The 14,367-nt window shown below is 43.1% G+C and overlaps 1 protein-coding gene across 1 annotated transcript in view; it reads right to left on the bottom strand.

Annotated features, from left to right (window-relative positions):
• NIPAL2 (NIPA like domain containing 2) overlaps positions 1 to 12,745 on the bottom strand; it is an 86,058-nt gene extending 73,313 nt beyond the window's left edge. Inside the window, exon 1 of the mRNA XM_069465603.1 lies at positions 12,296 to 12,745. Within this exon, the coding sequence (XP_069321704.1) occupies positions 12,296 to 12,745 (450 nt within the window). The remainder of the gene's footprint in view (positions 1 to 12,295) is intronic.
• Between the last annotated feature and the right edge of the window lie 1,622 nt (positions 12,746 to 14,367).

Below are 14,367 nucleotides of genomic sequence, written 5' to 3'. Positions count from 1 at the left end.
GCAGTACCAATATGTATTAAGATGTTTTAATTTTATTTGGAATAACAATCTTCTATTCTGCTTTTTTGGTGCCAGAATGTTCTTTACATATGTCAATTTGACCTGTAGTATTGTATTATTGACCCACAATCTATGGCGGGGGTTGGGAGGAAGTTTGGCCAGATGGAGATGGGATATGACAACACAATGGTGTGTGGAATTGGTAATAGTTGGTCCCAGTTCTGGCTTCGAACTCAGCCATATTCCTGGCTCTGTCTTCAAAACATAAATTCAGAATCAGATCTCAAAGCAGTTAGTACATAGCTGAAAATAACCATAGATTCTGAATTAGTTTTAAACATAGTAATAGTTGTATTCAACTCAACAACTGGAATAATGTTATCTCTTATTCTAGGCAGTAAAACATGCCTGAACAGGAAATGAGATCTAGTTTCTGGTATCAGCAATACCATAGGTTGAGTGATTTAGGTCAACTAATCACTGCAGGAATGACCTTAAGGGCCTGTATATGCCGGGCGATGTGTCTGAGATGTGGGTGTTCAGTTCACCCCATCTTACAGTAAACTCTCAAGAATGAGCTGGGGGCCAGGCACCGTGGCTCACGCCTGTAATCCTAGTGCTCTGGGAGGCCGAGGTGGGCAGACTGTTTGAGCTCAGGAGTTGGAGACCAGCCTGAGCAAGAAGAGCAAGACCCCATCTCTACTTAAAAAAAAAAAAATAGAAAGAAATTAGCTGGACAACTGAAAATATATAGAAAAAATTAGCCAGGCATGGTGGCACATGCCTGTAGTCCCAGCTACTCGGGAGGCTGAGGCAGGAGGATTGCTTGAGCCCAGGAGTCTGAGGTTGCTGTGAGCTAGGCTGACGCCACGGCACTCTAGCCTGGGCAACAGAGTGAGACTCTGTCTCCACCCCCTCCCCCCCAAAAAAAGGATGAGCTGGGATTGTTTTGCATCTGCATCTAGTAAACAGGTAAGCACACAGCCCATCTCCAAGACAGTTAGGAGGGGACAGAAGGACATCCAAATTTTTAGAGATGCATCTTTAAGTATTGAGGGGCAAAGACTCATAATGTGTGCCACTGACTTGCAAATGGTCCATTACTATATACATATTGAAAAAGAGAGAGAGAGAGAACAAATATTTCACAATGTTAACAACCGATGAATCTCCAGGTGAAGGACATATGGTGTTTATTGTATTACTCTTTTTACTTTTCTATACGTTTGAATTTTTTCAAGTTAAGAAGTTAAAAAAAAAACAACCTGCTTTTCAGGCTCAGTGAAATTAAAAAGAATATGGATTCATTTAAAAATAGAGTTAGAAGAGATGATAACAAGAAAAGAAATAAAAAGGAAGCTGGCAGAACCTAGAAAAGATGTTAATGAGAAAAATAAAACCATTGCACAACTTAAAACCACAGGTAGACTTCGCTTGAGCAAAACACAATGTGGAGGGAAAGGACGTGAAAGTGACAGAGAGAAGATGACAGAGAGAAGATGGTAGACATGGGGCACAGACAACTCAAGGAAGCTCACATCAGATGTTATTCATTCATTCATTCAGTATTTATTCAGCAACTGCTAAACGTTGGGTCCTATGTCAGGAATCAAGGATGCGATATACCCTCAAGAAGCACAGAAGAAGAGAGCACAACCAACAACAAACCGACCACAGCCTGTGACATCTATGACAGAGGTATGCTCCGTGGAACCTGTGGGAACAGAGAAGACCGAGTACGAACAGGCCTAGGTTGGGGAGTGTATTCGTTTCCTGTGGCTGCCATACGAAATCACCACAAACCTGGTAGGTTAACACAACAAAAATGTATTCTCTCACAGTTCTGGAGGCCTGAAGTCTGAAATCAAATTTCACTGGGCTGAAATAATGGAGTTTGGGGGAGCTGCTCTCTCTCCCTCTCGAAGTTCTAGGGGAGAATCCGTTCCTTGCCTCTTCCAGCTTCTGGGGGCTGCTGGCTTCCTTGGCTTGTGGCTGCATCACCGCAACCACTGCTTCACGTCGCCTTCTCCTCTTTGGTGTCAAATCTCCCTGTGCTTCCCTCCATTTAGGGCTCACCTGGCCGATCCTGGATACTCTCCCCATCTCAAGATCCTTATCATCATCACACCTGCAAAGTCCTTTCTTGCCATGCTAGGTAACATTCACAGGGACCCTGGGATTAAGATGCAGGTATCTTTTGAGAAGTCATTGCTCAGCCTACCCCAGGGAGGGAGTTAGGGAAGCCTCACAGGGTGATACTCATGAGGGTGAGTGCATTCCAGCAAAGGACAAAGCAAGCACAGTAGCACAAGGTGTAGTAAACAGGGGGTGGCCTGAAGGGCCTTGAGGCAGAGGACCACAGGGTAGCTGGACTGGAGAGGCCGGCAAGAGCCTTTTTGTGCCATTGGTCTCTAGGCGGTGCTAAGACAAGAAGGACTCTAAACTAGAGAAGGATAGGTCCAGATTTGGCTTTTGGAAGGCTCATCCTGGCTGCAGTGTGGAGGATGGTGTTGCAGGGAGGGAGACCAGGGGACAGGAAGACCAAGTAGGAGACTGCTGCAGGAGCTCAGCCTAGAAGTAGGGGCAGTGAGGACAGCAAATTACAACAGGGCCCTAAAGAAACAATATTCTTAGCAGCAAATGTTGGAGACAACCAGAAATATGGTAATGCTTTTTAGATTACTGGATGGGTTGTGCTATTTTTACCGCTAATCTCCTTCACTCTTGTAGATAATTGAGTTGTCTGCAATACTAACACAAACCAAGTTAAAACTATAATCCCATATGTGAAAAAGAAGAAAGAAAAATTTTCAGTCAGGAACAGATTTTTAATTTGTCTTGGTTTTTGTATGCTATAAGGTTATTTCATTCCTATCCTGAGAAAGTCTCATGACACTAGATCCAAATCTGGTGATTTAAAAGCCAACAGAAAAGGTCAGGGTTACATAACACAGTATATCGTTGCTATTCTACAAGCTGTTTCGTGCCAATTTTTAATCAACCTTGAAACCTAGGCAGAAAACCCCAACATATTGCCTTCCCATGCAATTAAGAACTATTACATTTGTCTTTTACTAGGGAACACATTTACTTACATAATTGTACATTCCTTATTTTTAAAAAACCAAATTCTATTCAGGATAAGCCTTAGCTTTACTAAGAAGCCATCGGTTTTTTGGCTTCTGAGAAATTTAAGTTTCAGCAGAACAAAATTTATGGGAAAAGTATTACATTTAATAACACACCCTTTGAGGGCTTTTAATACTTTGTAAAAAAAAAAAAAAAAAAAAGCAACAATAGTTAAGAAAAGGCAAGGTTCCAGTTAAGGAAGTTTTAAACTTGGACCTATTACAACTTAATCCTGTATAATATTGGGGAGAGAATCTCTGAAACAAGGACAGACACGCTGAACACAAAGGAATGCTATCGTTTGCGTCCAGATCAATATAGGGCCCCATAACTTTCATACTTTGCAAGAACATGTTTCTAATAATAATTTTAACAACCCACAGTCCTTTGTTTCGAAAGAAGTAGGGTTGCAGGCTGCCTTTTGCAGGTCTACCTCAGGTTTGGAACAAGCCTTCCTCCCCTAAGCTGGGTGCTCTGAGCTCCCTGAGCTGCAACCCTTTCCCCCACACCCGCCTGGGTTTCCGGAGTGAGTACATACCTGCTGTGGGAGTGCAATGCCTGCCTTGAACTGCGACAGTACTTTGCCAGCAGCTTCCCCTGAAGACTGAGCTCTATCGTCTATGTCAGGCACCAGACGCTGGGTGAGTTTCTGCCTCAATATGGGGAGAGATCATGACATTGCCACCCACTCACTGATCTCTGCCCTCACCACCCACCCGACTAGATCTTTCTGAAATCAAGGCGGGAATCAAGTTCAAGTTTTCTGTATCTCTTGTGACTTGGGCTCTTCACTACCTCTAAAGGGCTAGTCCTCACAGCCAAGCTAATTTCCCCTGGCCCCAAACTCCATATTCCTGGCAAAATCCTCACATCCCACTGGTCCAGCAGCCAGGTCCCACCACGCCTCGTGGTCAATGCACATGTGACACCCATAGGACTCATGGATGGTAATTGCTATTTGGCTCTGCAAATGTAGTTGAAAGACTCACAGAATGCTGTACGTGTGACTCACAGTTATGGCTGTGGTGCTTATAACATTGGGTTTGCTCAAACATTGCTCACAAAGAACTGCCCCCTTCTCCACTGCTGTGACACCAGTAGCCATATCCAAAGGTATATTACAATATTTCCACTTCTGTTTTGGCTCTTTTATTTACAATCACATAACAGTACTATGTTAGCCCTGGAAATTTAATGTAAATAATCCATCAGATAATATAAGGAGGGTGACTGCAAACCACTTCTTCAAATGTTTTTCAAGTATTTCTAAAGCATTCTCTCTCTCTCTCTCTCTCTCACACACACACACACACACACACGTACATCACAAAAATACAGCTACTTTTTGAGGACACAGTCCATGTGAAAACTTCTTCAATATCACTTCTGTATTGAGAAGGGTTCTCTGCTCTCTGCTCATGATTTTGCTGCACGGAATGTTGGTTGCATTTCAGGCCCTCATTGTCAATTAGCTGATTTGGCTTAACGTGGGCTGTGACAAGAGGGAACACAGTGCAGATATCTTCCAAACAGCCCTGGAACAATCAGATCCCTGCAAGCTCAGAGGCTGAAGAAGAAATAAAGACCGCCCCCAAGAATTCACAGGATTCACCTCAAACTTGAACAAGATATTCACAATGCTAACATGGCCTCTAGGATTCCACATAGCATTACACTCACACACCATACCGGTTTCAGCTAAATGCGCTAAACTTTTAGGAGATTCCTAACTACTGAAAAGGCAGCTGTTGAGGGTAAAGAAACTGCCAAGCAAGTGGAGGCAAGATAGAGACCAAGCAAGGGACACTGCTTTTGACAGCTGACTCCCTTTGATTTTTCCATCAGTAGGAAAGGCCAGAGACCTTTCCAGAATTTCTTTGGAGGGGAGTGGATAAGTCTAGAACTTGGAAATAAGTCACTGCTTAGAGATGATGCTAATAAAAATGTTTCAGAAATTAAACCTATAATCTAAGCTTTTAAGGAGATTACTGTTTAGGTCCTACGTGCAAAGACAAGTCAGGCTAAATGAGGAGTTATTTGCAGGGGGCGGGGGATCTTCTCATGTGAGCCAGGGTACAGAAAGGGAAGGTCCTGGGTGAGCTGGGAGGGGAGCTCCCCTGAGGGTTTCTCATGAAGACAATAATCCACAGGACAGGACTCGAGACCACTTGCTGTTTGTGCCACACAGCATCCCCTTCTTTTGGTGATCATCATGTGGGCGTCCAGTCCTCACCAAGGTGCTTTGGGAACACCAGGCCCCATGACTCTGGCCTTGGTTACTGGTATGGGACAGGACATGGACAAAACATCATCTAATCAGACCAAAGCCCATGTTTTTTCTTTAGTGGTTGAGAAAGTCAAGCTCTTCCCTCCTGGGAGTGGAAGGGCGTATGGAGCCCAGAGGTATGAATCTGCTAAAAGTGGAACCAAAAACTCTGAGGAACAAAAGTTTAAAATGAGAGTGAGAAACTGAGTGTTCAACATATTGTTCGAATCCCTGGATCAAGGCTTGCCTGAACCCAGAGTTCTTCTGGCCTTTTACATAATCCAAGAATGGATTAATTTCTTTTATTATTTAAGCCAGTTAAAGTTAGGTTTTCCATAACGTGCAACCTAAAGCCTCTTAACTTACAAAGCATTCTTGGTAGGGAAGCTAAGTTCAAAGGCCAGAAGAGAGACTGACTCCTATTGCAAGCTAAAGAATTCAGGCCAGTGGTCCAAGTTCCTAAAGAAGGAAACAATTTGAGAGTTACAAAGAAGGTGAGGTGAGGCCAGGTGATGCTATGGTTTGAATGTGTTTCCCAGTATTTATGTGCTGGAAACTTAATCCCCAAACCAACAGTGTTGAGAGGTAAAACTTTTAAGAGGTGATTAGGTCATGAGGGCTCTGCCCCCATAAATGGATTACTGTTGTTATTGTGGGAGTGAGTTTGTTATAAAAGCGAATTTGGCTTTGTCTTTCTCTCTTTCGTGCACTCTCTCACCATGTGACTCCTTCCGCCATGATATAATGCAGCAAGAAGGCCCTCCCCAGATGCAGGTCCCAACCTTGGACTTCCCAGCCTCCATAACCGGGAGCCAAATGAACTTCTACTGTATACAAATTACCCAGTCTGTGGTATTCTGTTGTAGTAGCACAAAACAGACTAAAACAGGTGATTTAGGAAACTAGTGCTGAGGTCATAGGCAGACAGCAGGACTTCATTTTATGTAGACCTGGTATGACATGCCAAGCTCAGGGTAGGCCTTTGAAGGAGTCATGTCAGGGCAAACACAATCTTCCGGGAGGTGTAGAGCTCATGGCTAAACATACATTAGTCTATATTCACATTAGGGATCAGTCTGCACCTTGCCAAAGATGACAAGATACCATTCCGAGAGTGATGTAGGGCCGGGCATGTGACCAGGTGAAGCACATGTACAAGTGTGTACCTCCTGGGAACTATGCACAGGAGAAGTGGGTGCTATCTGCCAGCCCCCAGGCAATTAAGACACCCTGGTGGGCCATGACAGATGGAGTAAAGAGCTTTGACTTCATGTAGAATGTAAGTCTGTTGGAACATAGGGAGGGGAATAGGTAATAAAAGGTATAAACGGAACAGAGGAATATTGATCCTTCAGAATAAAAAAAAAAAAAAATCCAGCTAAAACAAATGGCACAAAGTCTTATGTTAAACCTGAACGAGCCTTCCCAGCCGGGGGTGCTGGTCCTGCTGGTTGGTTAAACAACAGTCAAGGTCTATGAAATATGATCACACTACTGACACCAAACACCTCTGTCAGCTGTTCCAAGCACCACACATCCTATCTTCCCAACCTAGAAGTCTGGAAACCGCAGAAAACATGGAAGAATCCTTGCCTTAGCACTTCAAGATATCAAGTGCTCTCATTAGGAAGAGTTCTGGAATGCGACTACTCTTGGAGAGTAAAGGGGAAGCAAACATCAAAGGGAGTGAGGAAGGCACTAGATGTAGAGAAACAGTGGTTACAGTTAAAGAAAGCAAAGTTACATCAAATAACTGACATGATTTTTCTTATTTCCATTTTTAATGAGCGAAGCTGCAAATTACTGATTATTAGATATGTATTTTTTTATGACATTGCCTTTAATATAGGCTGATTATGCTACTGCTAATAATAGCTAGTGCTTATCAGGTACTTTCTATGTGTCTGGCACTTTGCTAACTATTTGATATGCATCATTTTATTCCTACAGCAACCCTACAAGGTCTGTATGTATTATTTCCATTTTAATAGAGAAAGCCAAAAAATGGAGAAATTGAGAAACTTGCCAACAAATTTAGTAAAGAGGCTGAGCTTGTAAAACAGCACTATACAGGAGTAAACAGGATAACTTTGGGGAATGTCATCCTTTCCATGGTAAGCTCTCAAAGGCCAATTTGAATAATCATTAACATTTTAAAAGAAATTGTTTAAATAATTCTCCTAAGCAAACAAAATGAACATGGCACACTATATCCCACACCGCCTAGGTGAAACATGCAAGTTGAACAGTCATAGCAATGCTAATATTATTTTTTAAACTTTTTAAAGTTGTAGAATATAATATACATAGACAACTGCAAAGAGAATTATTTAGATAAACAAATTACTCTAATGACTTATCATAAGCAAACACCCTTGTAACCACCATCTACATCAATACAGAAATTGGGTCCCTGCCCAAGCCTTCCCTTTGCCCTAATCCCATCACAACCCTCTCACTGCCCCAGAAAAACCGCCAACCTGTCTTTGTGACAATCACCTTCTTGCTTTTCCATATAGTTTTATCACCCAAGTGTATACCCCTTGGTACAACTGTAGTTGCCTTTTTTCTGCTATGTCTTTTAAGTCTATTTTAATCTATAGATTCTCCCACCATCCATTCTGTCCCTTTTTTTCTTGTAAAAATGATTTTTGAAGAAAGTAGGCCACATAAACCTATAAACTGGCAGAGTTTCCCACAGCCTGGATTTGACTGCATCAATGTGAATATTACAATTAGTTAGTATGAATCAAGCCATAAGGAGGGTATCAGGTAGATTTAAACGCAAATACCTGGTCTGCCAACTTCACAAGTGCATTAAAACTATTCCTCTAAAAGGACCAGGAGGCTTATTTATTCTTTTACAAAAGCTTTGATACAGCTGCTTTGAGGTCATCTGTTTCTTTCTTCCTTCCTCCTTCCTGCTGCCTTACACATACTTCTCCTAGAAAATTTAGTAAAGGGAAATTACCACATTGGATACATAAGGAAGGGGGAAAAAAATCAATAAACGTAAATAAAACAAAACAAAACAGAAAAAGGATTTTTCTTAAGAAGGAAATGGAAGGGACCAACAACCTCTACCCAGCCCTTTGATTATTTGCAAGCTTTGACTCTTTTCTTTTTTTAAGAGACAGTCATACACAGCTACCAGCAGGAAAGAGATAGACGGTAGCAAAGGAAAATCAATAAAAAGGCAATACAAAGCTCAACGTGATTTTTCTCCAGTACAGCAACAGAAGCCACATTCATAGTCTCCCTCACATTTATTCTTACATCACACTGTTTTCAAGCCTTACTTTCTAGCAATGGCCTTCAGGCATGGCCTAAAAATAGCTTTGCAGTTAAACCCACTTGCTGTAAGATCTTGGGGCATGTTATTTAACACAGTTCCCTTATATGAACCATGAGGGTAATATTTACCTTATGAGGTCGTTGGGGGGCTTAAATGAGATAATAGCTATAAAGTGTCACATGATAAATGCATAAAAAATGTCAGTCTCTTCACTTTGCCTCTTCTCTGCCAAGTTGTATCAATTTTCCTTTAGATATGTTGACTTTAAAAACTCAAGCCACTTGGGCCGGGCGCGGTGGCTCACGCCTGTAATCCTAGCACTCTGGGAGGCCGAGGCGGGTGGATCGCTCAAGGTCAGGAGTTCAGGACCAGCCTGAGCAAGAGCGAGACCCTGTCTCTACTAAAAATAAAAAGAAATTATCTGGCCAACTAAAATATATATAGAAAAAATTAGCTGGGCATGGTGGCACATGCTTGTAGTCCCAGCTACTCGGGAGGCTCAGGCGGTAGGATCGCTTAAGCCCAGGAGTTTGAGGTTGCTGTGAGCTAGGCTGACTCCATGGCACTCACTCTAGCCCGGGCAACAAAGCGAGACTCTGTCTCAAAAAAAAAAAAAAAAAAAAAACCTCAAGCCACTGAAAATCAAAAGTTCAAATAAAGGGCATAAAAAATTCTGAAGTTTCATCTCACCCTATGCAGAATAAACCTTTCTGACAATGTAATTGTGAATTTGGGTATTTAGCAATATGCATAAACTTAAAGAACCAACAGCAAAACCCTCCTTCACAATATTTCCCACATTTTTCTTCTCCTGTCCACTCCCTCTACAATCTTCCTGGTTTGGCCCTTATTTACGCAAGGATATAGCATGAGAGACCTTGGAGATCTTCTAGTCCAACCCTGATTTTACTGGTAAGGAAACCAAGGCCCAGGGAAATTAAGTGACTTGCCCAAGTACAAGTCAACAGACTCTAGTGCTGGTTGCCAATGAAATGCCTATGGGTGGGCTTGGGGGTCAACAGGTAAAAGAAATGAGAACAAAGGGAGAGGCTACAGTGGGGGACTCCAGCTCACTGTGATCATGTAGGAAAAGGGCTCTGTTGCTAGAACTTCTAATCTTTAAAGAGATGATGGAAACTTGAACTTTTATATTTTATCTCATTCTTGAATGTTGGCAATGTATTAAACATTTTTTAAACCTCGCTGCAGGTCAAGCAAGACACACCTATGGACTGGATTTCATCCACAGCTGGCCTGTTTGAGGCCTCTATATCCTGCTAATCCTACTTTAAATTTCTTTTATTTAATTTGCTTTGATTCTTGCACTCCCTACTCAAAATATATATATATCTTCAGTGGCTCCCCATTGTTTACAAGAGAAAGTCCAAACTTCTTCACTGGTCCTTCAGAGCAATCCATGACTATGCCCAAGACCCTAAACCATGCTTTCACCTTACAGTCAGTTTCCATCTTCCACTGCAACCAGAATGACAGCAGAATTGTACCCTTGGTAGGGAAATGTTCAGAAAGGTACCTGGCTGGGCTATCAACAACGAGATGCTGCAGGTATTTCAGTTGTGACAAACTGACAGAAGCAAGCATCATTAAACCCTGGCCAGCCAGCAACCAAGGTTAATTTTGATTGTGGGAGTCAAAAAACTATTATCTCACACTTTGTTTTTCTGGAGCCACCCCATTTTCAGCCATCTCCATTCTGTTAGTGTCAAAAAAGAAAAGAAAAGAAAAATTATACTCCATTTTATTTTTACTGGCCTGGACAACTAGAGGCACTTGATAAAATGCTTATTGAATGAAGTTTAAAAATTAATTTTTACTTTTGCTTAAAACAAATGCAATTACTGAAAGGATAAAATACCACTTTCTTATAAGTGGCCTAAATTTGCACAACAGTGGGAGAAGTTCCTTGTTTCCCAATTGTAATAAAGGAAAAAAATATAAAGAAAACAGTAGGAAAAGCTGATAACAGTCTAATCTCAAACCAGCAATAGTTAAGTTGTCAGCTCAGTAATTACAATTAGCATATTCTGAATACACCCTTTCTAACCTGTACAAATACACAATGTCAAAGGCAAATTAAGCTTTGCAAACATTATTTGTTTTACATTAATGTCACATGATAATCTGTGTTTGGGTATCAGAGAGCCAAGACAATCAAGAATTCCAGGAAATGTCAAAGAAAACTAATGACTACAGAAGTTTCCACTATGAAAACAATGTTTTCCTGTTTTGGATGATGCCATGGTAGGTCACATCTACTAACTGTCCAATTTCTTTACCAAGGGGGATAACTCATTCTTAAACTTTTATTGGGAATGCATCCAGTATAAGCATAATATAGCAGATATACTCAAAGAAGATCCCATAAAAAGTGATTCTTTTCTTTGTAATTCCTGTGGGCGTAAGGAAAGAGAGAAGTGAGGAAAAGGTACAAACATTGAACAAGAGGCTCTGAGTCCCCTCATTTTTCCTATTTTAGTATCTTTTGTGATGAAATGGACTTAAAGCAATAGTCTCTCCTCTTGAAAATTAGTAAGGTGGACATGCTTACTTGTCTTACTTATTCCTTACACAAAAATTATCTTCTGCGTTCAGAAACTAGCATTTGAGACACTTTTCAAGCATAAATAAGGAATCTAGATCTTTGATTATTGGTTAAAATCCCTGATTTAGACCAATAGCAACAGATATTTTATGATTATATTGTTGTAAAATAAAAATATCAATGGTTTTGTTAAAGAACAAGAACAAAGTAGCACTTATGAAAACAGGAGGAAGCCTGGAGTCAGTGTGTTCAAGCTCACTGGCCCCGACTGGAAAGAATACGAATGCTGCCGGAGGAAGGGCTGGCCAGAGCTCTTTCTCTGATCTTAAACCAAACCAAAAATAAATGGGCGCTCCAGTCCCCTTTGATCTTGTTAAATGTATATTTCCAGTGTAAACTGGCGTTGTTTAGGTTGACAGTGTTTTCCCAAAGGGCCGGTGAGAAAGAGTGAGAGAGCCCTGCAGTTGCAACCTGAGAATATCAGTGTTCCTGGCACGGAAATGGAAGAGCTGGGCTGAGACACCGGGGACACACACGCAGGGCATCTGCGCGAGTTGACATTTGGTTGCCCTCACTGAGTTCCCTGCCTTTGAGAACGGGATGTCATCTTTTTTTTTTTTTAACTGTAAAAGGATTCTGGGGTGCAAATGAGTACAATTCACCCCCCACACTCCTAGAATCCTTCTGGGAGAAGAGGGCGGGATAAGGCTAGGGAGGCGGGATCCGTGGGGACCCAGAGGCCCAGGGACAGTCCGCAGAGGTCAGGCGGAAGCCCTGGGCGCCCCCTCCGGTGACTGATGCCCGGAGAGGAAGACTGGGGGCCCTGCTCTCCCAAATAAGGGGGGGGTTAAGTCAATGCGTGGAAACGTCATATGTCAGCTCTTCCCACTCGGACAGCGCTGGTGTGTTCCCGAGAGTTGGCAGGAAGGCGGCCGAGGAGCAGGGGCGCCCGGAGCCAGCGCCGGGGCTGCGCGGGGTGGCGGGCGCGGCGGCCCCGCCCAGTGCGCACCGGGCCGCGGGGCTGCAGGGCGGCGGCCCTTACCTGGTTCCTGCGGTACCACGCGCTCGACAGGGAGCCGTTGCCGGCGCCCGGCACCCAGTACGTGAAGTTCAGGGACAGCTCGTCCAGAGCAGCCGAGGCGGCGTCCCCGGTGCCCGCCATTAGGTCTCGCTCCCGGTGCTCGGGCTCGGGCCGTGGCCGCCTCCCGGCCTGGCTGCACCGCGAGGAAGCCGCGCCCGGGCCGCGCCGCAGCCACTTCCTGCTCGGTGCCGGGCGCGGCGGGCGCGCGGAGGCCACCTGGCTCCCGCCCCCGCGCGGCCGCAGGTGCTGTGCCCGCCCGCCATTCCGCCCGGCCGGGCCTTGCTCCCCCGGCGCGAGGTGCCCGCGGGGATCCCGGCCGTGTGCGGCCTCCCGCCCGCCGGGCCTCTGCTCGGCATCCTCACTGACCAGCCTGCCCGGTGTCCGCACCTGGGGGTTCGAGAATGAGATCATCTCCAATGTGCTTAAGGGAATGGGAGAGAAAGGAGACATTGACCAAACCTAAGCAGCTACCATCTCCCGTCTCTAGCTGGCAATTCCAGTTCTCTATCTCCATATAGTTTTTCTCATTTATATTTTTAAAATTGTTTGCATATGGAAAAGTAATGCATTCCCCCAAAATATAGTAAGCAGGATGAGAGTAAAGATCCGAGCGATTAAGTCTCAGTGCCAACATTTGGTAGATCCTTGGTAAATATTCCTGGAATGAAGGAAGGAATTCCCAGTGGTGGCTGGAGGACCCCATCGTGGATTTGGTGAATGGATTGGGTTTACTTCAGATGGGACCAGAAAGAATTGCTGACAAGTTGCCAGCTACTGTAATAGATGAATTTAGGATGGAAAGATAGTGTTAATGGTCTTAAGAACTCTAACCAGATGTTCTGGTTTTACCTGTGTTCAAATTCTAGTGTGTTACCACAGATGATCTGTAAGGAGTTTTTCCCTTTGAGAACATTATATTGCTGCCTGAAGCTCTTGAACTTGCAATTCTTTCATTTACACAATGCTGAGATTCTTCTTAGAGAATGTGCTTTGACTTCCATGACTTCATGAAAGAGACATTGCTGCCTCAAAGGGAACAGGGAGAAAGTTTTCAGTGTTTCTTAGGGGAAATGTGCAAATGAGAGAAAAAAGTGAGGAAAAAGTCATTTCGGATACAGAAAAAACAAAACACATCCTCTTGGAGGTTGTGTAGTTTCTTGCTTGAGCACCCAAAATGTTGAGTGAACAGTTAATAATGATAGCTAAGTTAACTATTCCTAATTTTAAGAGGCTGATTTATTTCAAATAAATATCTGAAGAAAAGAAGTGTCTATTTGTTATATTTTTTATGACATCACATTAATTCATATCAGTTATTTTATTAATGCTTCTTTCCGTTGGTATGCTTTAGGGCACGAGTAACAGAATATCCAAAGAAGAGTGACTTTAAAAATAAGTATCTGTTATCTCCAGAGGGATGTGTCTCTATGTGGTTCTATGATGTCACTTCCATCTTTCTGCTCTGCCATCCCTGAGGTACAGGAGCAAGGTAGGCTGGGAAAGTGATTCTTGGGCATTTCTAGGCTTGAGAGTGAGAGGTGAGCTCTGCCAGCCAGATCTAACAGGAATTGTGGTGGCGGTGGTGGGAGGGAAGCCCACAGAGCCTGGTTCACTCACTCTTTAGAATTTTCTATCAGCCAGATTATAAGTAGTTGTACAGTCGCTAACAAGCAAAATACTAAATGGATCGTGTTACTTTCCTGTTTAAAATACCTTGAAACCTCCCCAATGACACAATAAAGTTCACACTTTTTAAACCTGGCATATGACACCCTTTATGATCTGGCCCCCATACTCTTGTGAGACAAAGCAGCAAATGTAAAAAGCCATATTTGTTTGCTTCTGCTTGCCAATATAATTTCATAAAGCCTTTCACTCTGTGATGACACGCAGCTCTCTGGAAAGATGCTTTAGAGGCAAAACAGGATAGAGCATACGGCCCCTGAGTCACTATATTCCTTAAAAGATAAATTACCCCAGTCCTTGCCTTTTCCTACACGTACAATAACATCTGATGGGGTTAGCGATTATGC

Source organism: Eulemur rufifrons, chromosome 3 (genome assembly GCF_041146395.1).
Source record: "Eulemur rufifrons isolate Redbay chromosome 3, OSU_ERuf_1, whole genome shotgun sequence".
Classification (NCBI taxonomy): Eukaryota; Metazoa; Chordata; class Mammalia; order Primates; family Lemuridae; genus Eulemur; species Eulemur rufifrons.
This window is presented reverse-complemented; position numbering and strand designations above follow the sequence as displayed.